At 52.7% G+C, this 27,699-nt stretch overlaps 3 protein-coding genes across 4 annotated transcripts in view; 2 read left to right on the top strand and 1 right to left on the bottom strand.

The window, feature by feature from the left end:
• LOC120948794 (putative protein kinase C delta type homolog) overlaps positions 1 to 13,670 on the top strand; it is a 50,950-nt gene extending 37,280 nt beyond the window's left edge. Inside the window, exon 7 of the mRNA XM_040365517.2 lies at positions 11,155 to 13,670. Within this exon, the coding sequence (XP_040221451.2) occupies positions 11,155 to 11,615 (461 nt within the window). The 3' untranslated portion in view covers positions 11,616 to 13,670. The remainder of the gene's footprint in view (positions 1 to 11,154) is intronic.
• LOC120959902 (rho-associated protein kinase 1) overlaps positions 1 to 27,699 on the bottom strand; it is a 212,346-nt gene that overhangs the window by 53,335 nt on the left and 131,312 nt on the right. The gene's annotated exons all lie outside the window — the stretch shown is intronic.
• On the top strand, positions 239 to 27,212 carry LOC120948786 (titin homolog). The gene is made up of 9 exons (XM_040365498.2): positions 239 to 7,843; positions 19,087 to 19,223; positions 19,333 to 19,506; positions 21,322 to 21,476; positions 21,590 to 21,737; positions 21,808 to 21,987; positions 22,072 to 22,218; positions 23,414 to 23,559; positions 25,072 to 27,212. Exons 1-9 carry the CDS (start codon positions 2,398 to 2,400, stop codon positions 25,160 to 25,162), a joined length of 6,624 nt encoding a protein of 2,207 aa, XP_040221432.2. The 5' UTR covers positions 239 to 2,397; the 3' UTR covers positions 25,163 to 27,212.

Below are 27,699 nucleotides of genomic sequence, written 5' to 3'. Positions count from 1 at the left end.
GCATTGACCTCCCTTCATCCCCCATCGCCCCCCGCCCGATGATCTTGACATGGAAGCGGCTAGCAATAAACAAAAACGCGCGTGAACTCACGCCGATTGTCGTCACACGCACGCCGGATGCTTCCGACCGGATCTAACAACCCCAATACAGTGCCAAAAAAAACACCACCCTCCCCTCCCTTCAGCGGCAGTGCGATCGAGCGCGCGCGTGCCATGAAGGTTGCTCCCAGGCAGGCCCTTATCGAGCGCTTGCCAAGAGTTGCGGATGTGTTGTAGTAGCGCTAGGAAATACCAAGCCGGTGCTTTACCTAGCCGGGCCGCGGGGCAGACAGACGCGGGTCATGGCTGGAACACCGGGGTTGGCCCCATCCCGCTACCGCTACCCTCTCCCCCTGCCCGCAAGCCGACAATGCGAGTCGATGATGCTGTTACGGTATTTCTATTTTTGGTCCCAAAACGAAGTAAGACATAGATGGAAGATGTCACCGCACACCGGCCCGTGGTGGTGGTGGTGGCCCACTGTTGGGTCGGCCGACTGTCTTAAATCATCTGCCAAAATGCCAAGGGGCTCGAAGAAACCGAAGTCGACATCGTTGCGTCGTCGCCGTCCGGTGCCTTAGACTCGACGGTTTTGCGGACAGTTCATTTACATGGCGACACGAGTTGAGCCTGCGAGTCTGGCCAGATTTTGGGCTAAAGTTGCAGGGGTTTTCGACCGATCCAGCCGACACGATCTCACACACACACACACGCGCGCTCACACATTCTCAGGCATTCTGCAAATGGGTTCGATTGCATCACCGACCGACCTGAGCACCTGAGCTGTGTGTATTTATGTACAAGGGGGCCGTCCTGTCTTGCGCCCGCGTCCACTTCTTGTCACTCCTGACGGATGATTCACACGCGCGCACAGCGGGCTGCGTGAGCGCTACCACGGCACGCACCGCACCGCAGTAAGAGCACCATTGTCAGCTGTTCGGTTCGGGACGTCATGCCCGTTCACCGCTTCGCGCAGCTCGCACGCCAAACACTCCGGCTTCCCGCATTTAGCGCTCGGGGATCTAGAGCGTGCCCCGCGCGGCCGCGCACGTCAAAGCGGGGGAATGCTATTTTGAGGAATTTAGCCGAAAAATGCGCACACTCCAAGAGAGCGAGAGATACACACACACACACCGAGGGGTTGTGTGAGCGCATCTCTCGCGCGGCTATCTCTTCATGTCTGCCGCGATTTTTTGGCCCGTTTTCGTATGGTTTTCTTCCCTTTTTTGCTGCTGCTGCTGCTGCTACAACGGATACAGTACACGGGACACCCATCGGGACAGGTGGATTGACCGCGGCGCGGGATGAACCGGGGGCGGCAAACACTCTCCCGGTTGAACTAGCCACACTACCAGAACCAACAGCAAAAAAAACGCACACACAGGGAAAATACGGCCGATACGGTACTGCTGGTCTTTGGCGGCTCAGTTTAAAAGTGTCCGCCGCCAGCAACGGTACACCAGGGCCAGTCCCTGGCGTGTGTATGTGTGTATGTGTGTGTGAGTGCGTGTGTGCGTTTGTCCCGTACCGTTTGCCGTGTCCTGTGCCGCTCCGGTCGCAATCAAAGTGAAAGAAACACTGAATAATTATTACGACACTATCTGGTCCAACACCTCGAACACACTGTGACGTGTGGTGGTAGCTTATCGCCTGATCAGTTGGGCACCAGCAGAACTACCTGCAAGGTGCGCGTGCGGGTCCTTTCCGTTGACCGCAAGTAACCTTGCCCATTTGTCCAAGCAGCTCGCCGCCCGTTCGACTGGTCTGGCTCTGTGCGCGCGTGCTGCTGTGTGTCTTTCTGCGTGCGCGCGTGTGCGTGTGTGTGGTTGGTTGTAGGTGTCTATAAAAATAAAAGCAGAATGAGCAGACGCGTTCGGGCAGCGCGATAAGCGGGCAGGAGAGAGTGCACCAGCGGGGTGTGAGAAGGTAATGCCGAATTGATGGAGGCGGTTGATCCTCTCCGCCTGGCTGAACTGAAGCGTAAATAAATTCTGCTGCTCGGGAGAAAGACTGCGTGTGCTACTGCCCACCACTACTATCAACCGTGCCCGTCCGTCACAAAGTGTGTGGCTGTGTGTGGACGGCGTGGAGCGCCTGACGTTTCGCACATACGATTCCTGCTCGCACTTTGCCTTACGGTCGCTGCCGTTGTGTGTTGACTGCACAAGGGGAACCCAAAACCCAAGCTACCCGCCTGTGTGCGCGTCAAATGTGCTTCCCCGTGTGCGTGTGCGCTGCTCGTAGTATCGGCTCGACTGTCAATCTTCAATCAAGTGTGCGGTCCCGCGGGGGAATGTGCCACTGACGCTGAGCCTTTCCCCTCACTGCTGTGGCCGTTTTGTCAAGTGCGCCGTAACGATGCCACTGTACTCGGAGCTGTACCACAACTTCGTCGGCAACACGCCGATCATCCCGTCGCCGATGGTGTCGGTCGGTTCGTCCACCTACAGCCCGCCGACGTACGTCGGTGTGTCGCGGGCATTCCCGAATCCGCTGTCGGTGGCCGGGTCCCGCACCGCCCCCTCCTTTGCCCGCGGCTACGTCCCGAAGCTGACACCGATCACGGAGACGCCGCTGACCAGCACCCGCATCGCGGCGCTGGGGCGCGTCAGCTCGCCCAAGTTCCTGGCGGGGGCGGGCCATCACCACTCCCACCACACCCACGGGCATACGGGCTCGCCCACCTACCAGAAGCCGCGACGCATCATCAACACGGCCGACATAGACGTGTCCGCGTCGAAGTATGCGGGCAGTGCGCGCAGTCCCGCCCTGCACACCACCACCACTATTGCCGCCTCCGTCAGCCACCGGGCGAGCTCGTCACCGACCAGCTACACCGGCCGGGCCGGCAGTCCACCCGACCACCCACTGATTGGCACCAGCGGTGGCGTTATCAACACCACCACCACGATCAACCTGGCGGAGATGGAGCGGCCCACACTGTCCGCGCGGGACCAGGAGCTGAGCGAGCGGAGCGAGCAGCGGCGCGCCCGCTCCACCATCAACCGGAACCGCACGGTCGTGCGGCTGAACACGATCCGGGCGCGCAGCAAGTCGCGAGGCAGCCGGGGCAGTACCGAGGGCCGGGACCGGCACGCCCTCCCCGACGCACCGACGACCGAGCCGACGTTCGACGAGGAGATGCTGCTGCTGGAGCTGCCGGCGGTACGGCCCGGCGGCACCACCTCCTCCTGGCGGGACAACTTCCGGGACGAGCTGTCGCTGCGGCCGCGCACCCGCACCGAGCCGAGCAAGTCCCCCGGCGAGCTGCTGCTCGAGAAGCATCTCATCCGGGACGGCGAGCCGGGCACGGTCGAGCCCTACCCGCCGACCATCCGGTCCCCGGTGATGAAGCGGCGCGGCACGATCCGGCGCAAGAGCGCGGTGAAGATACCGAGCTTTCACGAGATCTGCGCCGACATCAGCTCGGACAAGCTGGACGACGATCTGAATGCGGGCGAACTGCGACGCCGCGCCTCCCAGCTAATCGAGGACGAGCTGCTCCAGTTCCAGGAGGAGCTGAAGAAGGCGGCCGGCGGAGCGGCCACCCTAGCGCCCGACACGCTCGAGGAGCGGCTGAAGGAGGCGCTCGAGCAGCAGCTCGCCCAGGACTCGGGCGTGGAGGTGGCGGAAAAGCGCAAACTGAAGAAGATCAAGCGCACCCGAACGAAGGTGCTGCCGGTGGCTTCGGTGGCAGGGGCGGATGTGGAGGCCCCGCCAGAACCGAAGAGGGAGGAGGAGGAAGCGGTGGTGGTCGTGGAGAATGCGGTAGCGCCGCGAATCGTAGCCGAGCTGGAATCAATCGAGGAGTGCACCGTGTTCAAGCTGCCGAAGAAGAAGAAAAAGCAACCGGACGAGGGCGGTCCGGCCACCGGTCCCGGCGGGGCGCGGAAGGACGTGCCAGAGGTGCAGGTCGTCATACGGGACCAGCCGGAACCGAACGGAGCGCAGGGCCCGTCGAAGCAGGCTTCGACGGCCGGCGCCAGTGAGGCAACTGTCGACGGGGCGGGCCCTGTTGATGCGACGACACCGCGCAAAACGGCCAAAACCGGCATCAAGACGTACGTGCGGAAGAAAACGGTTGAAGCACTGCCGGAACCGGTGCAGGTGGAGACGGTGAAGCTCGTGGCAGAGCCGGAAGGGAAAGTTAAGGTAGAGCCGACGTCGAACGGGCTGGCGAAATCCATCGAGATGCCACCCCGTCAGAAGATCCAGGCAATGGACCGGTCCGTTGATATGGGTGAAAAGCCGGCAGCGAAGAAACAGTCAGACATCCCGGCGAAACTGGGCGATGACAAGAGCTCCGAGGAGGTGAAACGATGTGTTGAAGGATCTTCTGTCACCACTGTCGATAGTAGCCAAGCAAAGCTACCGGAACGGAAGGTCCCAACTACTGAGGCCATCAAGCTGGTGACCAGTGAGAAGCAAGAAGTGACGCCGAAACAAACAGCTCAATCAATAGAGGTTAAAAAGATGCCATCCAGTGATCCTCCGATTCCAAAGCAGCCTGAATCACTCGCAAACCTTGCCAAGAAACCGACAATGCCTTTGCAAACAGATGGCAAGGTTCCACGCACAACTACCGAGGCATTGAAGCTCGTGAACAATGCGAAGCAAGAAGTGGCACCGAAACAGGCAGCTCAATTACCAGAAGTTAAAAAGATACCACCGAGTGAACCTCCGAGTCCAAAGCAACCCGAATCTCCTGCAAGCTTGGCGAAGAAACCGGCGACGTTGGTGCAACCAGACAGCAAGACATCAGCTACGGTGACTCCCACGATTGCCCGGACCGACCAACAGCCAACCAATGAATTAATCAGCAAGCTGAGTCAACCAACCAAACCCAAACTAGAGCAACTGCCGGCAGAGCCGGCAAACAAGTCGCCACTTACCAAACCGAAGATCGACGAAACCCCAGCAAAACTCGCACCGGCCAAACTGGGCCTGGTGCGCAAGAAGCCGACCGACCTGAAGCGGTCCACCGACGAGGTAGACTTTTGGAGCACGATCGGCACACGGGAGACGGTGTCGTTTGCACGCCGCAAGCAGCAGCTAGTAGCGCTTCGCTCGACCGAGGAAGAGGAATCACCGCCGGCATCGCCCAGCCAACCGTACCAAGGTATGCCGGGATCACCGAAGGTTGGGCTGGTTGGCAGATCCAAGCTGCAGGAAGCCCAACTGGTTGGAAGTCCCAAGAGCCCGACGGAGGGTAAAAGTGTGTTCACGCTTCCCGACCCGAAAGCGGCTGAAGAGTCGGCAATGTTGAAGGGGGGTCTTGCGGCTGGATCGAAACCTCTGGATGCAAAGCTGGTACCGATACCGGAGCCGCTGGTTCCGAAGGCGCTCACTACGACACCACCTGAGACGCCCAAACTCAAGCCGAAGCTTAACTCTTCCCTCACCCTGGACGAGACAGCGCAGAAAGTGAAGTTGCCGGAAGAGAAAACAGTTCTGGAGTCAGTACCGACCAAGGCTAAACCTTGCACACTACCGGGAGCGTCTTCGTCGAAGGAGACATCTGAACCGATAGCTCCGAAAGCGGAAGTACCAACAGTTGCCGAAGCATCTGCAACAAACGCAAAAGCATTGGCTGTGCCAGAGCCAACATCACCCAAAGTGAAAGTATCAGCCACTCCAGAGCCTACATCGCCGAAAGCAAACGTACCAACAGTTCCAGAAGCTACATCAACAAAAGCGAAACAATCTATCGTGCCAGAGACAACTAACACAAAACCAAAAGTACCAACAGTTCCGGAGCCTTCCTCGCCGAAAGCAAAGCAGCCTACTGCTCCGGAGCCTTCCTCGCCGAAAGCAAAGCAGCCTGCTGCTCAGGAGCCTTCTTCAGTGAAAGCAAAAGTGCCCACTGTTCCGGAGCCTGTTTCACCGAACACCAAACAACCCATCGTTTCGGAGCCTACATCTCCAAAAGCAAAGCAAGCTACTATTCCGGAGCCTTTCTTACCGAAAGCAAAGGTTCCTACTGCTCCGGAGCCTACTTCACCCAAAGCGAAAATACCGACAGTTCCGGCACCGACTTCACCCAAGTCAAAGCAACCCGCCGTTCCGGAACCGACTTCACCCAAATCAAAACAACCGTCCGACGCCGAGCCTTCATCGCCGAAAACAAAGCAATCAACGCTCCCAGACAAACCGTTGTCCAAGGTTAGCCTCGCCAAAGTGCCTGGCGGACAGGATGCAATCCCGATCGCTCCACTCGACACCAAGAAGCTGTCCCCGAAGGAGCTGATCAAAGCAATCGCTCCCAACATTGCAGCCGCAGCCGAAAAGAGGCTGGCCCAGGAGAAAACCAAACCCAAAGAGCCAAAGCCCGAGCCTATCGGTCCCACCACCAGCCCGACTGGCACAACCGTGCCGGTAACTACCACGGCGACTGCTGGTCCGACCACCGATGGGAAGCAGCCGGACGAACCGCCGACGAAGAAAGTGATCGCCAAGAAGGTGGTGAAAGTGGTGAAAACGAAAGTAACGGCCGGTTCCAAGCCAAAGCCCGAACCGGAAGCGGATGTACAGGCCGAGCGCGAGCAGGAACAGCGTCGACTGGCTCAGCAGCAGCAACAACAACAGCAGAATCTCGAGCGCATGAAGACGAAGCTCAACCAGATCACGCTCAACATGGGCGTCAAGGGGATGGAGGTGGAGGTGAAGGAATGCCAAAAATGCCAATCGGCGATAGTGTACGAGGCACTTCCGGTGCCGGCAGCCATCGTGACGACGCCGAAGATGACGCCCGCGCCACCGAGCGCAACGTCGAAGCAGCCGAGCGCAAACGGGGCGAAGCTGACGAAGAATAAATTCGGCACGCTAGCCAACCTGAGCGACCTATCAGCAGTGGACGGTCGCGATCGACACACCACACAAGCAGTGCAAAGCAAACAGAAACCACAGACACCCACAGAGCAACAGCAGCAGCAGCAGAAAGTGTTCCTCTCGAGCAGTGACGAAGAGAACGGGGAAGCAGCGAAGCAGAGACCGGCCGCCGGTGTCAGTGTAGGAGCCCGCGTCGCGAACGACAGTGCCTCGGAGACCTCGTTCTCCGGCGTGGAAGACGACTGGTCATCAGAGGAGGAGGACGACGAGGACGACGAGATGGCGAACGATAAGCCGGAGAAGAAGAAGCCGTTCGATCCGACCAAGCGCGTCAAGCTGAACTTCGAGCAGATGCGCAAGTGCTACTCGAAGGAGGAAAAGTCCCCGATCGTGCTGGTCGCCCGGCCCCGCCCGCTCTGGAAGGTGAAGCGGCACGGCCACCGGCACAACCGGAAGGCGGACCTGACCAGCAGCAGCAGCAGTGGCAGCGGCAGCAGCAGCTGCAGCGAGGACGAAAGCACTAGCACCTCGACGACGACGAGCAGCGGCGCGACGACCAGCACGACCGGCCGCACCTCGTCCGAGGCGGTGTCGACGATGGACGGTGCCACCTCGGACATTGCCACCGACAGCAGCGTCAACTCGAGCACCGGCGGCAAGCAGGGCAAGGGGGCGAAGGGCGCCCAGGCGAAGGGCAAGGGGGCCAAGGGCAAACCGGACCCGTTCGGGGACATCTACGACAACCCGATGGTGATACCGCTGCACGCGGAACCGCGCACCAGCAGCCGGAAGAGCGGCGGCTCGTTCGTGGCCCCGCTCCGGGACGAGAACAACAACACGCCGGCCGACCTGGACGAGGACGAGCGGGCCCGGTCGATCGGGGCCGGCCACGAGGTGCGCAGCGCCAGCACGAGCAGCCACGATTCCGGATTCTACGGCGGTGGCACCGCACCGATCAGCCCGAAGAAAGCGCTCGGTAAGTCCCAGCGGAAGGGCAGGGGTCCCCTAATGACCGTCCGTATGACACCGTACGCATCTCATCCATCCAATACTGTCAGCATTCATCTGTGTCCATCTCTGTCAAAAACAAAAACAAAAAGTACAAACACAACAAACAACAGAACTGTGAGTGTTGGATCTTGGGCCTTCCGGTGCACACAGAGTGTGTGAGGCTGTGAGATGCAAAGTGAAAAGTGCACGGTTAACGCTCGGACGATATTCGAACAGTTTCGGTATAACACACGGTGCGGCTACTTCCTACCACAGTGCACAAGCCGACTTTGCCGTCCTATCGGGCTAAAAATAGACGACAACCAGATGAGCGAGATCGTGTACGTGCACATCTTGATCAATCGATTAATCGATCTGCACACACACACACACACACACTTGCACTCCCACACATGCCCAATTCGTTCGAGCCACGATGGTGGCGGCTGCTACGCTCATCATGAAAGTCAAGTTCAATGTCACCGTTGACGTTGTGCACTGATACTGTGTGAGTGTGTGTGTCGGTGATGGTGATCCTTTTCCGAACACACGCAAACACTGCGAACATCGGGCGTTCGCGACTTCCTGATCGAGTGGCAACAGGTGGCAACAGACTGTTGTGACCCTGGAGCATCGGCAGACATTCGCGTAAATACACCCAGAGCACACCGACCTTCGATCCTGCGATCCGGGCCCTACAGCACCGCTTCCGGGGCTGGACGCAGGCAGCGAGGATGAGGTGACAGCTTAAAATAGATCATTCGGCGTAGGGGAAGAAGAGCGGTCAGGCTTTGTCAGGGTATCATACGCATCGGGCGACTCTTGTGGATTCACGCGACCAGACCACACTAAAGCAGCTCATTTGCCGACGCGGTGCGCCCGCTTTGTGTTAACAACTCAATCTCTCAAACCAAGCGCCAGTATTCGAGCATTAGCATCAAAACCTGTCGAATCGCGTCCGAGACGACCGTACGGATGGTGAGGTTCATGTTGTGGATGGTATCTTGCTGTTTTATGATCCCCAACCATTGTCTCCGAGCGGCTTCTCGCTACCGAGGATGCGGATGGCGCAGGGGGTAGACGATGACCCTGACAGTAGTCCGACCCAAGTCACGTCTTCATGAGGATTTTGGGGACTTTGAATAGCAAATTTTATTGGCCCCCGGTCCTAGCGCACGGTCGTGATCTAACTTTTCCCTCGATTTGATAAGCTCGACCGTGGGTTAATAAACAGGGTTAATAAACAAGCACCGCATTGATTGATCTTTTATTGATTTATTGTACCTCTGTTTGTGCCGGTTTCACAAAAATCCCTATTGACCCACATCAGACAGGTTCTGTCCGGTTGTTGGCGGAATTCCCGTGTGATTCCAACATCTGGCAACATTATTGGCGATCGGTTTCTCACTGACATAAGCGTTCAGCGGCAGTAGCGGAACAGCATCAGATCCGCGCATCAGATCTGCCCATCGGCAGTGTTTACCTTTGGTCGCGATACGCTTCGCGAACAGCGTAACCGAAGCGGTGGCGAACGTGTATGGAAATACAGTGTAAAAGTGTAAAACAAAAATAAGTCTGCACCAAAGCAGGCGAGCGGCCGTTTTTCACGTAACACTGTGCGCTTCATCTGGGAAGCGGCACCGGGCGTGGAATTTGTTTATCCGTGCTCGTGCCGGTTTGCTTGCCATGCTCCAGTTTCGCTGGACCGGCTAGTGTCTAGTGGCGGTATTTTCGTACCACCTTGCACCGGGATCAGCCACCGGCGGCTAGCCTGAATGGATGGATAGACGTCGGATCGAGCTCAAGATCGCGCTTGGTTTCGTAGCGCATTCGAGATGTAGTTGCAAATAATTCCAGTGTGCCAGATGGATGAGCACAGCTGCTAGGAATGTGTACTTTTAGATTCTGTACAAATCAGTCGCGTGACCGTTACCTGCTCTGTTTACGTATATTTGGGGCACAACCCTTACAGATGCCAAGCAGCGTGGTTAGAACTTTGATGTCGAAATTCATTGGGATTTGTTGGGACATTGGAGGTTGTTGGAGTTCAGTCTTAGGCCGAAGGCTTGCTAAGGCATTCTTAGGAGGGGTCTCGCAATTCCACGAACCCTATGCATCCGTTCTTTTGATCTTTTGAAAATCTTTTGAAGTCACTCTCTGGATCAATAACCAAGACCTAAAGACACCTTTCTAGGGCATTGGATTGTCAAGAGACCGAACAACGCCCCCTCTCTTCTATTCCGGGGGTATCCTATGTGAAATCTCGACTCGACGAAAATCGGTCCCACCGCTTTCCCAGCACCGGTAAGGCAGAGTCCATCGATCTTCAAGTCGGCCGTCGGCCCACACACTCCACGAGCTGTGCTGCTGCACGCGACTCCTAAAACGTTCCGTAATCTTGTGTGACATTTCACTCGTTGTGAGGTGTGGGATGCATTTGCACACCTTTTGGATGCTCCGAATGTTCGAAGCTTCCCCGACATCACACACCCGTCCCACATCTTGGAACAGTCGAAAACAAGAAAACAACAAAAACCCTCCACATTCCATTCTTCCGTGTGTAGTAGCAGCATACCGCACCCGAGGGTTGTTGCAATGTGTTGCACCAGTGAAGGTGGGGATGTTTTCCTCCACTTTTCTTTTGTAACGAGTGGATGGTAAGAGGTGCAGATATATCAACCGCGAAAGATCAGGCTTTCCTCCGAATGGTGCCGCCGCAAACCCAGAGCGAACGCCAACTGTCCATCATGGTCGGTATGCAATTAGGCTAATTAATTCTCGATCTATTTCTATTCGAAATATTTATTCTTAGCTTCCTTACTTACAACGCGACTGCTAGCGATACACACACACACACACAGTCTGTTGTGTGTCCCAACTCATCGTGCGGGGGTATCATAGGTGCCTTACGGTAGCGCACTGGGAAAGGAGATGTCATAAACTTGTTGACTAGTGAATACGCCTCACTTATAATTTCTGCACCATTCCCCTAGGGCTATTTTAATGATCCATGTTTGGGTTTGCCGCATTGACACGGACAAATTAAACCACCCCAAATTGAGGGAAAGAGCAAGCGAGAGAGAGAGAGAGAGATAAAGAGAGTCGAGAGAAGAGGAGAGACGAAACCCCAGTGACAAAACAGCAATTCGGCAACGAACGGTGGCGGCTCATCGAACCGCTTATGCGCTTACGCTGCTTCTCTTCTTTTTTTGTTTTGTAATGCAAAATTATATCTTATTTTACCTCCTAATCCTGCTTACCTCCGCCGGCCTGTTTATCCTCCCGTCCGACCGACAGACTGCGACGTTAACTGTCACAAGAAGTGCGAAAAGCTGGCCGCGAACCTGTGCGGCGTCAACCAGAAGCTGATCGTCGAGGCGCTCTCGTCCGTCCGCCGAGGTTCGTCCAGCACGGCCCAGCACACTGGGCTGTGGCCTACCCTTCTGGCGCTAGAGCCTCCACCCCTCCTACCCCGCTTGTTTGGATCCGTGGATCGTGAAGAGTCAGGCGTCTCAAAAGGGATTGGGAGCCCGGGTTTCTGGGGGCAGGTCGCACGATCTCACCGTCGGCCGGACTTTGAACCGTCTGGATGCGTCCAAAACATACCCTGTCCGCGTGTGTGTGTGTGTGTGTTTCTCTGTGTGTGTTTAACCACAGTTTTTCACCTGCTGCACGGGCTGGTTTTTCCTGCACAGGCGCGCGACGCGCACGAAGCCGAAGAAAAACACCCACACGGAGTGCGGCGAGGGAGAAAATAACGACGGTACGACGCAATATTGGATGCGCCGTGTGTCCCGCCTTTGACGTTCGCGAGCTTCGTGCCCGCCATATATTTCACTTCCTCGGTTTTTGTGCCTCCCCTTCTCCCTCCCACCTTTGCAGACATCGGATTTACAGGGCGAAATTCTAAGAAAATTTGTCTTTTTTTTATTTTTTATTTCTTGTGGGACAAAACTGTCTCGCGGCAAAATCGTTCGAACAGTTGACACGACCCAGACCCAGCAATTGGGTGCAAATGAGGTGTACATATTTATCACACCCCATCCCCTGCCCCCGAAAACCGACATGTCAAACCAGGCAGAAGAAAGACTCGGAAAAGACGCACACATCCACAAAAAAAGGTTTATGATCTCACAAGCAACGATAGGGAAAAACCAAAAACACAACACAAGCAATTAACCAAAAAAAAATGCATGCAGATATCAGCACCCAACCCGTTTGGGGTTAATGGTCTAGGACGCCCCGCCAGCGTGTCAGCGAATGGCGTCCTTTTTTTGTATTGAGTTTCGAACCGAGGCGCGTCCGGCTTGCAACGGCTCTGAACACCCGCTGCCTAGGTGGTGGGTGGTGGCCGCGGGTGGCGGCATCCTAGCAACACTCCACTTCCACCACCCAACCCATAGCGCAATGCTTTCGTTCGCGCGTAATCGCGTCATCGCGCTGGCCACTAATTTCGCTGCAGCGTGTCGCGTTTAAGTAGCATTTGTTTTGTTTTTTTTTTATTTCAATCGTTTTTTTCTGCTTCTTTGCTCCATCCTTCCTGTCCCCGTCTGTACCACTGCTTGTCTGTATCGGTATCTTGTGGTTGTAAAAATGATTGTAAAAAGAAAAGAAAAACAAAACATTGCGCGCGCGCGCGCGCGCTCTCGAACAGGACGCGCAATAGGGCGATGCAGACACCGAACCAAGCGGTGGCAAGGGATGGGGAGGGGAAGTAGACCGGCCCAATCAGTCCCGGGGATTGGCAGTAGCACACACACACACACACACACACACACACACACACACACCCAGGGACACTATAGGTGTGCTCGACCTTTATGCTTGCGGCAAGTCGAGCGCGCGCGCAAGACCGCTCGGACACCAGCTTCTCCCCCGACATAAAGGGGAGGTGCTAGTGGAAGGTAAAAATAATGCCAAGCAAATTCGGACACTTGAGAAGAAGAAAAAAGCACAAACACTCACACACACACACAGGCCAGACACAGACGATGTGGGAAAATCTGAAAATTACACCATCGCAAAATCGATCGGGAACGACTTTTTGTTTTCGTCTTCTCGTGTTTTTTTTTGTGTGCAATCGCCGTCTGCAAAACCTAGACGGGAAACGTTGTCACGAAAAGTAAACTCCTGATTAACGATTCAGCATCGCCGTACCGAATTTGTGGAATATTTGCCAACAAAAACCGCCCCGCCGTGCTCGCGAAAGCGAAAAACTAACTCGCTCGCCGCACAAACAAACACACAGCCGCAGCGGGCAAAGCGTAGTTTGACGCCTTTACACCCCTACACAACCCCCCCCCCACCCTTGTGGAATGCGGAATGAAATTGGTGTGTGTGTGTGTGTGTGTGTGTGTGTGTGTGTGTGTGTGTGTGTGTGTGTGTGCCGCATCGTGCGAGTGTGTGCCAAGCCGAATGAATTCTTGTGCGAAAGCAAGAGATGCTGTATGACGGGGGTGCGGTTTTCTGGGGAGGACAGAGGACAGTGGACAGAGGGGAATGATCACGGGAAAAGTCGACGCAAGAAACAAGACATACACACACACACACGCACAGAGAAAAATACACGGTTAAAGAAAACGTACGGCATGGTGGCGTACGTAAGTCTCGCACGGTGAGAAGAAAGAAAAACTCCGCTGGGCGTACTACTAGGAGAGCGCACTGTTCTCCCCCCCCCCCCCCTCCCTTCCCAAAGGCCTCGAGGACTCTTCACATCCCCACGGATCCACAACAGGCCGCTCGGAGGCTCCAGCTCCAGACGTCCGGGAGCTCCAGCCCTTACGACAGCCCTTATTTTTTCTCTCTCCAAAAATCGCATTCGCAGGTGTGCATGAGGCGCGCGACTCACCGTCGAAGGTGCCGCCGAGCGCCAACCCGGCCTACCGCATCGAGGCGCCGGTACCGTCCGGTACGGCCGCGCGGTACGAGCACGACTGCATCGAGGGGGGCGGTACGGCCTCGACCAGCAGTGGCGGCGGCGGCGGTGGTCCGGCCCAGTCGTCCACCGCCAAGGAGGAGGAGATAGGTATAGATATCGGGCGCGCCGCGCTGGCGTACCGTGCACTTCCCAACCTGCACCCCGCCCCACCCACCCCCCTGCAGGGCGGGTAGGTTGGTTGCGGCGGACAGTGCACGGGCACACGTGGCAGCGTTTGCACTTTCTTTTTTGGCAAATTCTCGGTGTCAATATTTTTAGTGTGGTGCCTGCGGGTTGTTGTGCTTTACTCTTCCTCTCTCTACCAATCTCTCTCTCTCTCTCTCTCTCTCTCTCTCGCTGTCTGTCTCATAGTCACTTTGTCGCGTTAAGTTCGGTTCACTCTTGTGTACGTCTGTACGAGTGTGTCCTCTGTGTGTGAAAAAATCAAATCTCATGCCAATGCCGATTAGAAGCGGTTGTATTGAATTCTTTTTCTGCAGGAACTACGTCAAATACCTCCGATGGAGATACTATTTGGCTTTTTTTTTGTGATAAACTGGGTTGCACCAGTACTCAGCTTAACGGAGATATACTTGCTTAACCGACTAGACATTGCAACTACGACCTAGACTAGAGCAATTCTATGTAGGGGTCAGAATTCTTCCTATTGGACAACTGGGCCATAACACAACAAGTTTAATGAATTCCAACGACTCGCAGCCGCAATGGATTAATTAAACCTTTTCTTTTACGGCGAAAGTAGATTGTTCTTGAATGTTGGAATATCTTAGCTATTCCTACAATCTACAGTCTGTCTAAGCAACCAAATGTTTTCCATTTCGAAATGTTCAATTAGCGAGAAACCACTATTGCCACATAAAGTCTACATTCTGTACGTTGCACCTGTACACTGTGTGGCGTTGGAATTTAAATTGCATTTTAAATTGGAAGAAACCGGGGAAAAACGCTTCCAATCTTATTCAACTTTGCCAGTGTTGCAAACTTTGCCAACGCGACGTAGGTGCAATTGGGCCTTTCAAGTGGGCACGTTACTAGTGGTGAGAGCTCGGAATCGGACCTACTCGATTCCGATTCCGTGTTTGGAATCAATTCCGGAGCCGATTCCGATGCTGGGATCGATTCCGATTCCGAAGTCGATTCCGGAGCCGATTCCGGAGTTGGTTCCGGAGCCGATCCCTGAATTGAATCCGGAGCCGATTCCGGAGTTGGTTCCAGAGCCGATTCCGGAGTCGACTCCGGACTCGATTCCGGGATCGGATCTCGAATCGATTCCAGGTTCGGAATCAGCTCCGGAATCAGAATCGTCTCCGGAATCAGAATCGACCTGGGAATCGCAAGTTGCTCCGGTAACGGAATCAGGCTTAACCCCAGAAATGGAGTTAGCTCCGGAATGAGAATTAGTTTTTGAATTGAAAGAAGAATTGTGGGAAGCGAAATAAGTCCGGGAATCTCCATGTAGATAGATCATTTACAATAGATCATTTACAAGTAAATTTTGATTTTTTGTCGATATTCTATGAAGATGCCAAAACCGACTCCGTTTCGAAGCCAATTGTGATTTCGGAGTCAATTTCGATATCGGAGCCGATTTTGATTCCGAAGCCAATTCCGGAACCGATTCCAATTCCGTAGCTGATTCTGATTCTGGAGCCAAATCCGAAAACTTCGGAGCTAGCCGGAATCGATTCCGATGAAATCTTCATTTTTCCCATCACTACACGTTACGCTCTGCGAATAATTGGAATTTTCAAAAAACCCAACTGTTGCGGCGTAGGCGGCTGGCCAAATCATATGGACCAATTGTCATGTGTTGATGCGAAAAGTGTGTCCCTCTTTTCTCTCTCGCTCTCTTGTTTGGCTTAGTTGCATGAGCATCAAAATCAATGCGTGGCTTGTTGCAGCAAGGTCATTTAATGCGGTGCAAAGTTAGTACCTGCAACACACCTTTTGCTTGTTGGACTTGGCCGGCACGTGTTCAACACGTCCGCGTGTGTCACCGTGTCACGTGTGGATGCGATGATTAGTCGCGAGCTTAACCAAGATCAACTACTCACCGGAATGCGGGCAATAAACGCCCCCGCTCGCTCCCTCCCAAAGCTCCAGCAAAGCATTGTCAGCAGCGCACCTCCAAGCCGGCAGAGGTTAAGACAAGGAGACGAACTATTCAAGGTAACTAACTAACGATCCAGGAAGATGACGCCATCAGAACTGCAAACGCTCCTGATTGGACGTCTCCGGCTGTGCAGTAGAGTACAGATGCAGGTGAATCAGCAAGCTCAACGTAATCAGAGGCTGTAAATAATTGCCGGATGTGGCCGGATGACCCAGCAAGCGATAGGTCAGAAGCGATCTGTAATTGCCACTTTCTGGATGACTCCATAGCAAGCACAAAGGACGCCCAACCCGTACGCAAAAAAAAACGCTGTCGACGAAACGACCTGCAAGCAACGGGCAGCTCAAAATCATGCGAGGAAAACCCTTTGGAAGACTGCACATCAGCATCGCGTGTGCCGTGTGTTTGCTTTGGAAAAGCGCTGCATCGAAAACGTTCAACCAAAAAAAACACACACACACAACGGTTTTAACATAATAATGCGTCGAAAATATCGCAAAAGAGCGCAAACCCACCCACCCCGTCCGCCCCGATGTCGATGGGTGGGGAAAGCCAACACCCAACGGGGGGAAACTATTTAGGTCGCATGCATCATTTCCCTGCAGCGCGGCCCATCATCCCGCATCTCGCCAGTTCGTCGCTTAAAGTGTGCGCTCGTATGTGTGTGCATTTTTTCACCTTCTACTCATCACTCCGCACAGCTCTGTCTCTATCTCTCTCTCTCTCGCTCTCGGGAGTCTCAAATGAACAATTTCCCACATGCCCGCTTCGCTTTGTTGTGCCGCTTCCGTCCAACAATGTGGAGGGTGCGAAGGGACAGGCTTAGCGGCAGGTGTAGAGGGGACGTGGACCTTCAGGTGACCTGAAATAGTCGGTGCTGATGCTGCTGCTGCTGCTGCTGCTGCGGGGAAGCGCAGGGATGAGGGCGGTGTACTCAGGGCGTAGGCGCACGCTGAGCGCACCCACTGACAGAGAGCGAGAGAAGAAGAGAAAAAAAAATTGTGAATAAAGCTGAAAACGACAACTTCAACAATTCTGCCATTTTTACCAACAAACGAGTCAATGGGGGAGTCGGAGGCAGGGACGATGCAGCACTTGTAATGCAATAGAATATAATGATTCCAACACCACCAACAACAACAACGCACTACGACAACTATAACAGACAAAAGAGAGCAGTAAGAGGCCGTCGCAGAGCTACAACTACTACAGGTGCAAAACGCTCGCGTGTGTCCTAGATGGTATAGGTGACTGTTGCTGTTGCGACTCTTGCAATCACTCTTGCAATCACTGCGACTCCCACACAGATTTCCAGCGTTAGAAGAGAGGCACATCAAACGACGAGCAGGTGAGTGCTGCTGAGTGCCAGCCAGCAGCGGCATTACGGGAACCCTGCAGCTAGGTACAGCCCTACCCCACCCCGTAGCGTTAGATGTACACACAGAGAAAATGCACCTCAACACACGCACACCAAAGCCCACCGTCCCAGGAGTGAACGGTTCCAGCTAGAAAGCCGCGAATCGCCTGAAAGTGTGGTGGTGATGATCGCCTGGAGTCCGCGACCCCCCCTTTGGAGAAGCCTAGCCGAGTGACGGTGGCTGTGGAAGGTTTTGCGCACGGTCGCCCAGTACCGGACGAACCGTCGCCAGTCACTATTCCACGCGCAAAGCTGCCCGATTCCAGTGTCCGAAATATCCACCGGTTGTTTTGTGTGTTTTTGTTGTTTCCTGTGTTGGTTCTTGTATTGATCACCACCCCTCCCCTGTTGGACGCGCTGAGCCTAGAATGGATCTGGCTGTGGAAATGTCGACGCTGAAGCGCCGGAACCGCACCAAACAGCGCCAGCAGCTGCACAGTGAATACGATTTGCACGACCCATCAGCGTCTCCGATGGTCACGAGCCAGGTAGAGGTAGCCGAGCGGTGCGAGACCACCACCCTGCGTACCATGAAGCTCACCGTTACCGGTCCGGACCAGAAGCTGCCCGCAGTTCGCCCGGGTACGCCCACGCTAGCGACATTCGACGAATGCTTCGAGCCCGACCGCGATGAAGCGAAGGAGTTGGATGCCATCGATAACGAGCTGTACGAATATTTCGCCCGGCTCGATTGGGAGGAGGTGGCTTCGATACCTGAACTGGAGTACGACAAGAAACGTTTGTGCTTGTGGGAACCGATACCGCTAGAAGACCCGGCTACCCTAGAAGACCCTGTGCCGCTAGAGGACCCGGTACTGGCAGAGGGCCCAGTACCAGCAGAGGACCCAGCACTGCCAAAGGATCCAGTATCGCTAGAGAATTCGGCACCGGTAAAGAACCCAGTACCGCTACCGGATCTGGCACCAGCAAAGAACCCAGTACCGCTACCGGACTCGGCACCAGCAAAGAACCCAGTACCGCTACCGGACTCGGCACCGGCAAAGAACCCAGTACCGCTACCGGACCCGGCACCGGCATTGAACCTGGCGCTAGCGGAGCCGGAGCCGCCAGAGTACTGGGAAGTGTACTCCGAAACGACCGAACCGGTCGCTCCCAACGGCTGGATCGCGTACAGTCGCTCCCTGTTCTTTAGCTGCTTTTCGTGCGCGCTGTTCTTCAGAGGTGCTGACCAGGACGAGCATTAGGATGTGACATCAGTAGTTTTGTTTTTTTTGGTTTTGTTGATTTTACTTTTTTGTTGGCGCACCGGTGTAGTGTCATTTGTGTGAGTGGGTGTATGTGTGAATTCGTGTGTGTGCTTGTCGGTGTGTGTGTGCGTGTGTGTGTTTGTATGTGTGTGTAAGACGATAGTTAATGCTAGCCAGAAAACAGTGAACTTCCAGAAAGTTATCCCAAGTTATCCGTGACGTCAAACGTTTAACACTCTCTTTGAACGCACGCGCGTGTGTTGATGCTGTCTATGTGTGTTTCAAATGCGATCGTTCGATATACGTGTCATGCAAACAATATTTGAACACAAAAAAAAAACATGTAGAGCACCTCACCCTACCCGTGTTCTCAATGCGCCATTCATTACCGCGAGAGCGAGAAAAAAACCGCTCAGACAGAATAAAAGCCGCCACTGATTGACTCTGTTTTCCCAAACTTCTGCCTCCCTCCCCAACATCTCTCTCTCTCTCTCTCTCTCTGTCTCTCTACACCCACCAACCCACCCTCGTGGTCTGTGACGTCCCACAACAGAGACGTCCTACACGTACGCCCAGTTCCAGAAGACGGGCAAGCTGACCGCACCCGCCACCGTGATACCGCGCTTCCGGAAGTACAACGTGGACGACTTCCACTTCCTCACCGTGCTGGGCAAGGGCAGCTTCGGCAAGGTAAGGTCGAGCGATATTCGTATTTTTTTTTTTTCGCAACACTCCCTCTCCCTTTCACGCGTGCCTGTGCCAATCGGGATTTGTTCACCCACCCCATCTTCTCCGGCAGGTGTTTCTGGCCGAGCTGAAAAACTCCGACTACTACTACGCGATCAAGTGCCTGAAGAAGGACGTCGTGCTGGAGGACGACGACGTCGACTGTACGCTGATCGAGCGGAAGGTGCTCGCCCTCGGCACCAAGCACCCGTTCCTGTGCCATCTCTTCTGCACCTTTCAGACGGACGTAAGTAGCGGCGGGGCGGGACGGTTCGCGGGCCGGCACACTCAGTGGGTTACTCAACCTTTGCGCGCCGCGGCGGTTTGTGCGGTCCCGAAAACGAGGAAGTGTTTGGCTTCGGCCGAGCGCGCTCCTGCGGGAACATGGCGCAACACGCTATTTTTAAAGCGGTGCAGGAATTCGGCCAACGTTCTCGTACCGCACCGGTGTTCTATTTTGCGTGCAGTACAGGCTCGTGCGGGCGCAAGCGACTGGCGCGGGTAGAATGCGCCTACGGATTGTACCCATTGACCGACTTTCTGTTGGGGCGGTATGGGTCTTTTTGTTGCTGTTGGGAGCGTTTGCAAGCCGCTTGAAATAGGCAACAGCAAACAGGGCGTGCAAAAAGGTACAAAAAAGGCACGATTGGGAAGCCCTGTCGCCACTTGCAAACAGGGCATTGTCCGCGCTCTTGCTGTAACTAGTTTGGCATCGTCGCTGTACAAATTGGGCAAACTTTTTTGTAGGGTCGCGGCATATCTAAGTCGATTGTTGTGTTTAGAAACTACCAGTATGGTAGTGGAATCTATTGCTGGATGGATATAGATCTGTTATTTGACTGAGAAACGTCCAGGTATAATTCTTAAACTGCTGAAATATTCTTAACTTATATATTGATCAGTTCCACTACCAATATTTTGCTCCAGGATCAATTTCTGGGCCAATAAGGGCTCTGGATCAGTTCCTTAGACCAATATGAGTTCGGCACCAGTTCCATGATCGATACTGGTTCATGATCAGTGTTAGAATCGCTATGAATTCCGGGTTAGTTCTAGGGTCGACATGCGTTCAGTGCAGAATCAGTTCCAGGCTCAATAGGAGTTCAAGAATAGCTTCAACCCTTATAAGAATGCAGGCTTAATTCCAAATCCGGAAGGGTTCACGATTAGATTTGATATCAATTTGGATTCAGGATGGGTTACTGAATTATTAAGATTTTGTGCGCAGGATCCGAACCGGAATCGGGAATCGACTACAGAAAGCCTCGCTAGAACCATAAGTATCCGGGCCGATAGGAGTTCAAGGTCTACTCTAAGACAGTTTCGGGATTAATTCTAAGACTTAGGGCTCCGAGGGTTTGGGCTCATTTGTAGGCTCGGAGAAGAATTGGTTCCAAGACCACCATATCAAGATCAAGACCAATTACCAGACCGTTAAGGGTCCTTAGATCGTTTCCCTAGAACAGGTCCCGTGATGATCGTTACTAGTTCACGATAGGTTCTAGCATCGGTATGAGTTTAGGATCAGTTCCCGTGCTGACATCTTTTCATGTGTCAATTCCAAGACCGCGATGAGTTAAGAACAAGTTTTAGGACGAGATAGATTTTGGGATCAATTCTATATCCAGTATAAGTTCAGGGTATGTTCCTGAGGTGGAAAGATTTCAGGAGAGCCTCGCCTGGTAATACTGTATATTCAAGACGGTTTCGGGATCAATTCCAAGCCTGGTATGGGTTTGGGCGAATACCTACGAACGGATTCAGGATCAGGTCTAAGACAGTCATAGGTTCAGATTCTATTCCAAGACCGCTATGTGGTCCGAATCTATTAAGAATTCACGATCAGTATCAGGAGTACATGGATTACGGGACAAGTACCAAGACGAGTATGGATTTGGAATTAATTCTACGTCCAGTATGATTACACGATCACTTCCAAAACCGGCATTAGTTCAAGATCAAATGCAGAAGCGTCAGTCCCAGTACTAGAATGGCAATCTAAACGGACCATAAAATTCACTTCCATTTTCACACAAACTGCGACGATTTTCCATTTGCGCAGAGTCATCTGTTCTTCGTGATGGAGTACCTGAACGGTGGCGACCTGATGTTCCACATCCAGCAGAGCGGCCGGTTTCCGGAGGCGCGGGCCCGCTTCTACGCCGCCGAGATCGTGTCCGGGCTGAAGTTTCTACACCGCAAGGGCATCGTCTATCGGTGAGTGTTGATGTGGGCCGAACTCGCCCAAAAAGAAAAAAGTGACGCTCCAACGCTAAAGTCCCACCCACCCCCCCCCCCCCCCTGCCCACCCTACTCTATCCGTTCCCCAGCGATCTGAAGCTGGACAACGTGCTGCTCGACTACGACGGGCACGTGCGGATAGCGGACTTTGGTATGTGCAAGCTCGAGATCTACCTAGACAAGCTGGCGGACAGTTTCTGCGGCACACCGGACTACATGGCACCCGAAATAATCAAAGTAAGTGAAAACCCCCCCTAGCAACGAACCTTCACAACACTTCCCGCGCTTCTCCGGTTTTCTTTCGCAGGGGCAAAAGTACAATCAAGCCGTCGACTGGTGGTCGTTCGGTGTGCTGGTGTACGAGATGCTCGTCGGCCAGTCGCCGTTCAGTGGCTGCGACGAGGACGAGCTGTTCTGGTCGATCTGCAACGAGATACCGTGGTTCCCGCACTATCTCTCCAAGGAGGCGTTGCGATTGCTCCAGTCGGTAAGTTTCCATCGAAAGCTCCCAGGGTGGTGAGCAGTGGACACTCGTCTAACTTTCCTACCCGTCTCCTTTGTTTTCCGCCAGCTGCTGGAAAAGGACGCCTCGATACGGCTCGGTGTGCTCAACACGATGGACGAGGAGAGCGACATCAAGTATCACCCATTCTTCAATAGTATTATCTGGGACAAACTGGAGAGACGCGCCGTCGAACCGCCATTCAAGCCCCAAGTCGTAAGTAGCCGAAATCGTTTTCTTACTGTTATTATTGTTTTTAAATTCTTTTTACACGTTTCTCTTGAACTTGCGTATCTTCATTTAGCTTTAAATGCTAAACTCGAAGATAACGTTAAAATCAAATGCATCTTCAATTGAAATTTATAGTTCCACTTTGTTATAATGCAAATCAAAGAAAATGGACCGAGTATGCACTCATTTAATACGTTCATTTTGTTATAGGGACGTCACACGAAGCGTAAACTCAAAGAGTTTACGCTTGATTTGTATGGGAGAGCGTAAACTTCCTGTCAAAAGATTATAGGGTTGTATGGCTGAAATCCGCCAAAGTTTTCGCTTCGTGTGACGTCCGTATTAGATTGTTTCGCTGGTTTCTATATGTTTTGAACAAGCTTAATTCTTTACTGTATTTTTATTTGTTTATTTTCGTGTTTAATGTTGTTACTAGTGGTGGGAGCTCGGAATCGGACCTACACGATTCCGATTCCGTGTTTGAAATCAATTCCGGAGCCGATTCCGATGCTGGAATCGATTCCGGAGTTGGTTCCGGAGCCGATCCCGGAGTTGAATGCGGAGCTGATTCCGGAGTTGGTTCCGGAGCCGATTCCGGAGTTAAATCCGAAGCCGATTCAGGGATCGAGTCCGGAATCAATTCCAGGATCGGAATCGGCTCCGGAATCAGAATCGTCTCCGGAATCGACCTGGGAATCGCAATTTGCTCCGGTAACCGAATCGGGCTTGACTCCAGAAATGGAGTGAGCTCCGGAATGATAATTAATTGTTGAATTGAATGAGAATTAGTTTTGAACGTCGGAGCCGATTTTGATTCCGGAGCCAATTCCGAAACCGAATCCGATTCCGAAGCTAATTCTGATTCCGGAGCCAAATCCGATTCCAGAGCCGATTCCGAAACCGATTTCGATTGCGGAACTAATTCCGATTCCGGAGCCGATTCCGGAGCCGATTCCGGAACCAATTCCGGAGCCGATCCCGGAACTAATGCCTGGAACCAACTATCTGGAATCGATTCCACAAAACTTCGGAACTAGCCGGAATCAGTTTCGACGAAATCTTCATTTTTCCCATCACTAGTTGTTACATCCCAACAAGAAGGCTTATGTTTTATCTTACCATTCCTTTGCCGCTTTCCCTCTCTCTCTCTCTTTCTCTCTATCTCTCTCTCTCTCTGTAGCGACATCCACTCGATACGCAGTATTTCGACAAGCAGTTCACGCGGGAGCGAGCGCGACTGACGCCCATCGACCGGAACATCCTTGCCTCGATGGATCAGGCCCAGTTCGAGGGCTTCACCTACACCAACCCAAACAACACGCTGACGTGAATATCCCAATCATTTCTCATCCCCACACCTTCCCCCCCCCCCCCTCCCCTGCACTTCCTTCACCATGTTTGCCCTACGTTTTGTTTGCACAATTTCTTCTATTTTCCACCTCCCCCTTCTAAAACGCCGCCCATCCCGTACGGCCCTGTTAGCGTCACCCCGCTCGTATGCGCTGCTTAGTGTACGTAGCCCCGGTGGTAGTTCACTTGTGCTGGGCTTGTGGCACCGAGCGTTTTACGGGCGACGGCCCTAGTTGCCGCCCAACACTTTCACCCATGTAGCACAATCCTTCCACAAAACTTTGTCGATGTTTTTTTTTTGTTTGTTTTAAGTCGGTTAAGCTCTACGGTACTTTTTGATAGTATTTAATTATCATTTAATTTGTATTGTTATCACCCGTATTACACCCGTGCGCCCTTTCTGCTCCAATCCAATTGCCTCTCCTGCTATTCCGCATTTGTCCCTCCCCCCCCCCCCCCCCCCCCCCTGTTAAAGCTGCTAGTACCAATGGGTGGTGCCCTAGTGCCTGCAAAGTGTCGGGGAGGGTGAAAAGGTTGAAGTTTCGTTTATGTTGACGGGTTTTGTTTTTTCACACATCACGCTTCCATAGTTTCGCTGTTTGCCGATTGCCGCCTCATCGCCCCATCATTCGTCGCCTCACCTTTGCCACGGTCCTGCGAAGGACGTTTCGTGTGTGTGTGTGTGTGTGTTTGTTCTTCTTCTTTTCCACTTCTTTTTTTTTCTTCTTTTCTTTCGCTGATATCGCCACACCACGGTACATCGCACTATCGCACGCATTAAGCTGTGCGTCCGCATTTCGTTTCACGTGCTCATGTGCTTTCGGACCATCCTATTACCTTCGTTCGTTATCACCTGTTGCTATCTACACATGCGCAGACTGCTCTCCTATTTCTCTATCGCGTCCCCGTCTTTCTCTCGTTTTCTCTCTCTCTCTTTTTTATCTTTTTCGGAGCATAAACGTTAATATGTTTTTCTTTCTTTTCTCTCTTTATTTTTCTTCTCTCTCTCTCTTCTTTCTCTCTTTCCTTCTATGCCTATCATCCCTTTGATCCGTTCCTTTTGAACAAAAAAACACCAAAAACGAAAAACCACCACCACCACCAACGTTAACAAACTGTCCGCATCAACCCGTCAACTCCCCGTGCCCTTCCTCCCTACTTCCAACTACCTACCCCTGCTACCCTTCCTGCTCATCGTCTGATTCTACCACCCTCCCCGAACTACCACAACAACAAAAATCCACCCCCAAATCCCCCTCCCCCCCCCCCCCCCCCACTCCCGCCCACCAAATCCCCGATCCTGCTCAACCCGTGCCGTCACCGCGTGCCCTCCCGCAACAATATTTGCCGGGCGTTTCGATTTCGAATATGGAACCGCCAACAAAAAAAAAACAATGCCCCTAAAACGCTCCCCACCACCCACCCCCTCCGGTAAAAAAACAAAAACCTGTGCACAAACACACACACGCACGCACGCAATGTGCGCAGCAAGATGCGCGAGAAGCAGAAGAAAAAGCAAAAGAAAATGTACTTCTGCCCGCAGTGTGGCGATATCAAAGTGACGTACAACATTTTTTAGCCCGTGCAGGCGGCGTTGTGGAGCCATCTTTTTGTCCTTTTTTTTGTTTTTTAAACTCTATTACTACCTGTGGCTCGGACCATTTCGTGCCTTGTGTGTAGAGCGACAATTGGTTGGTGGGGCGAGGGCGATTGCGCGGCGATGCGATTTGAATGAGATAGCGTGTGCGTGCGCGTGCGATACGTCAGCGTGTCGGTGGCAGATGGTTGCACCTTGCCAGTGCGAAGCCAAATTGGTCGCATGTAGTAAGCGCCAGTAGCAGCAGCGGGCAGCAGCAGTAGCAGCAGTAACAACACCAGACGCCAACAGCAACAAGCATGAGCAGCAGAAGCAGCAGCAGCAGCAGCAGCAGCAGCAGCAGCAATAGCAAAGCGTAACAAACAATGTCGCGATCGTTACCAACAGTCTGAGCGTGCAGCAGCAGAAGCGAGCAAGAGAGTAGCGACCCATAAGTAACGGTCCGAGCACGGTCGGTTGTGTGCACTGTGAGCATTTCGGAGCTTTCGAGGAAGCAAACAGCGATGGAGCTTGTTCCATTTTTTTTTAATTTGCAATGATGTTTTGTTTTGATTGTTCTTTGTTTTGTTGTACCCAACTGAAAGCACAAGAGAAGAGGATTCGGTGAAGCGAAGGAAGCTTGACTGCAACCCTTGCCAACGCTTTGGATAGGGGTTGCTGACCCCTTATCTGGGTGGTTTAACTTTTTATTGTTTTTTTTTGTTCCTATTTCCTTGGCAACGCAAGTATAACCATGAACCCTTACCTTGCACGGGGTGAAAGAGTTCTGCGCCGATTTTTTTTTTTTTTTGGTCTTTCTTTCCAATACTCCCCCCTTCCCTTACTCCTCCTACGCCACCTCTCCATACCTTTGCTTTGCTCATCTCACTCGCCCTTTGCCGGACTGTCTACCGAAACCGTGACGCCGAACAAAACAAAACGAAATGGACAGACCAAAACAAAACAGCAAAAACAAACCCTCCGGACCGAAAGAGAAAAAAAAACCAAACGGGACGAACGAACAAACGCACCAAACGAAGGGCGAGCGGAAAAAGAAAACGACGCGACCGACAACGGCAACGAAACGAAAATAGCGCCCTTCCTTTAGCGCCCATTCTTTGGCCTCCTCCTAATCCCTGAAAACGCACGTCAACGCAAACGCTCTACTGGAAAGGGTAGAGCGAAACCGCGGAAGCACACAGAGCACGGAGCAGGGGGGGGGGAGGAAAGGCTCCCTTCCATCATCCTTCACCTTTCCACCAAAACAGCCAACCAACATAAAGCGACACCCTTTCCAATGTGTCCCCTACCAGTCTTGGCACCTTCCCACTTTATTTGGTTTGTTTTTGTCTGTTCTCTCCCTATTCTCTCTCCCTTCTATTTTTCGCTTTGTTTTGTTTTCCCCCATTTTATTGCCTTTTCCCTTCTTTCTTTTTTTTTTGGTTTTGTTTTGTTTGCTAACCCATTTCTTCACCGCAACGATTGGACGCAACAACGACCCGAATTGGACGCTTCACCCCGTATCTCATTCATCCCTTCCCGAACATTTCACACCAGCTTGTTTTCCTCTTTCTTGCCTACTTTCTTTCGATGGCGCTTCCAGCTTTCCATATTGGCACTGGTGTGGCACACCATTCCCTTTTCCCCCTCTCTTTTGGCACATTATTCCATGGAACGAGAGAGTGATAATTGATCTTCTGGCTATCGTTTCTATTCCCCCATCTATTCTGTTTTTTTTTTTTTTTTAATTATTATTATTATCAATATTGTTTACATCTTTTGCTCGGTCGCTCCTGAGTTTGCTCCGATTTTAATTCTTTTTTGAACTTTCTTTTCTTTCATCTTCTGCTTCTTCTTCTTCTTCTTTTTTTTCTTTCTCTTTTTCCCTTTCTTCTTCTTTTTCCAAATGCTTTCCGTTGTCGATGTTTTCTATTTCTTTTACCTGTATTGTGTTTTTTTTTATCTTGTCCTACTTAATATATATTTTTGATACTTTTTTTTTTAATTATCCCTATTCGCGCACAATGAAAACAAAACTGATTTGTGTTTTTTTGCTAAACAAAAAACCCAGCCAAGATAATGCAAGGCTTTATATGCTGCTGCGCAGCAGATACGATTAAATAGGAGTGATGCAAAGTGCACCTGGGGCGGGGGAACAAAATATGCACGAACTGAAAAAAAACCAACCAAACAAACGACTTCAACGGTATTGTAAGAAAAGGCTTGATAAACCCTTACCCAGCCTTTGCTAGGCAAACCCACTAGGTAAAACCACCTCCATCCCTTTCTCCCTTGGCTTGGCACCACCTCCCAGCTATTCTATTCTTCTTCCTTTTCCGCTTTTGTTTTTGTTTTGTTTCTTGTTCCCGTTCTCTTTCCCGATTGGTTTTCCCGATTGATTTTTATTTAACTTCGTCTCGATGTAGGCATATATTGATTCTAGCTTGTTTAAGTATGAATCATATCCCCCTTCCCTAATCCCTCCACCCCCCCCCCCCCCCCTGAACCTGTCACGTGGTTGATTGTGAAACGGTCCTAGA

This window comes from Anopheles coluzzii, chromosome X (assembly GCF_943734685.1).
Source record: "Anopheles coluzzii chromosome X, AcolN3, whole genome shotgun sequence".
NCBI lineage: Eukaryota > Metazoa > Arthropoda > Insecta > Diptera > Culicidae > Anopheles > Anopheles coluzzii.
Note: the sequence above shows the minus strand (reverse complement) of the source record. Positions and strands in the feature narration are given on the sequence as shown.

What these genes read in the sequence shown, in the direction of transcription:
- LOC120948786 (XM_040365498.2), top strand. Translation starts at nt 2,398, where the DNA reads ATGCCACTGTACTCGGAGCTGTACCACAACTTCGTCGGCAACACGCCG. An exon ending in CGTTGCGATTGCTCCAGTCG is followed by an intron (nt 21,988 to 22,071) that starts GTAAGTTTCCAT and finishes GTTTTCCGCCAG; the next exon opens with CTGCTGGAAAAGGACGCCTC. An exon ending in CGCCATTCAAGCCCCAAGTC is followed by an intron (nt 22,219 to 23,413) that starts GTAAGTAGCCGA and finishes CTCTCTCTGTAG; the next exon opens with CGACATCCACTCGATACGCA.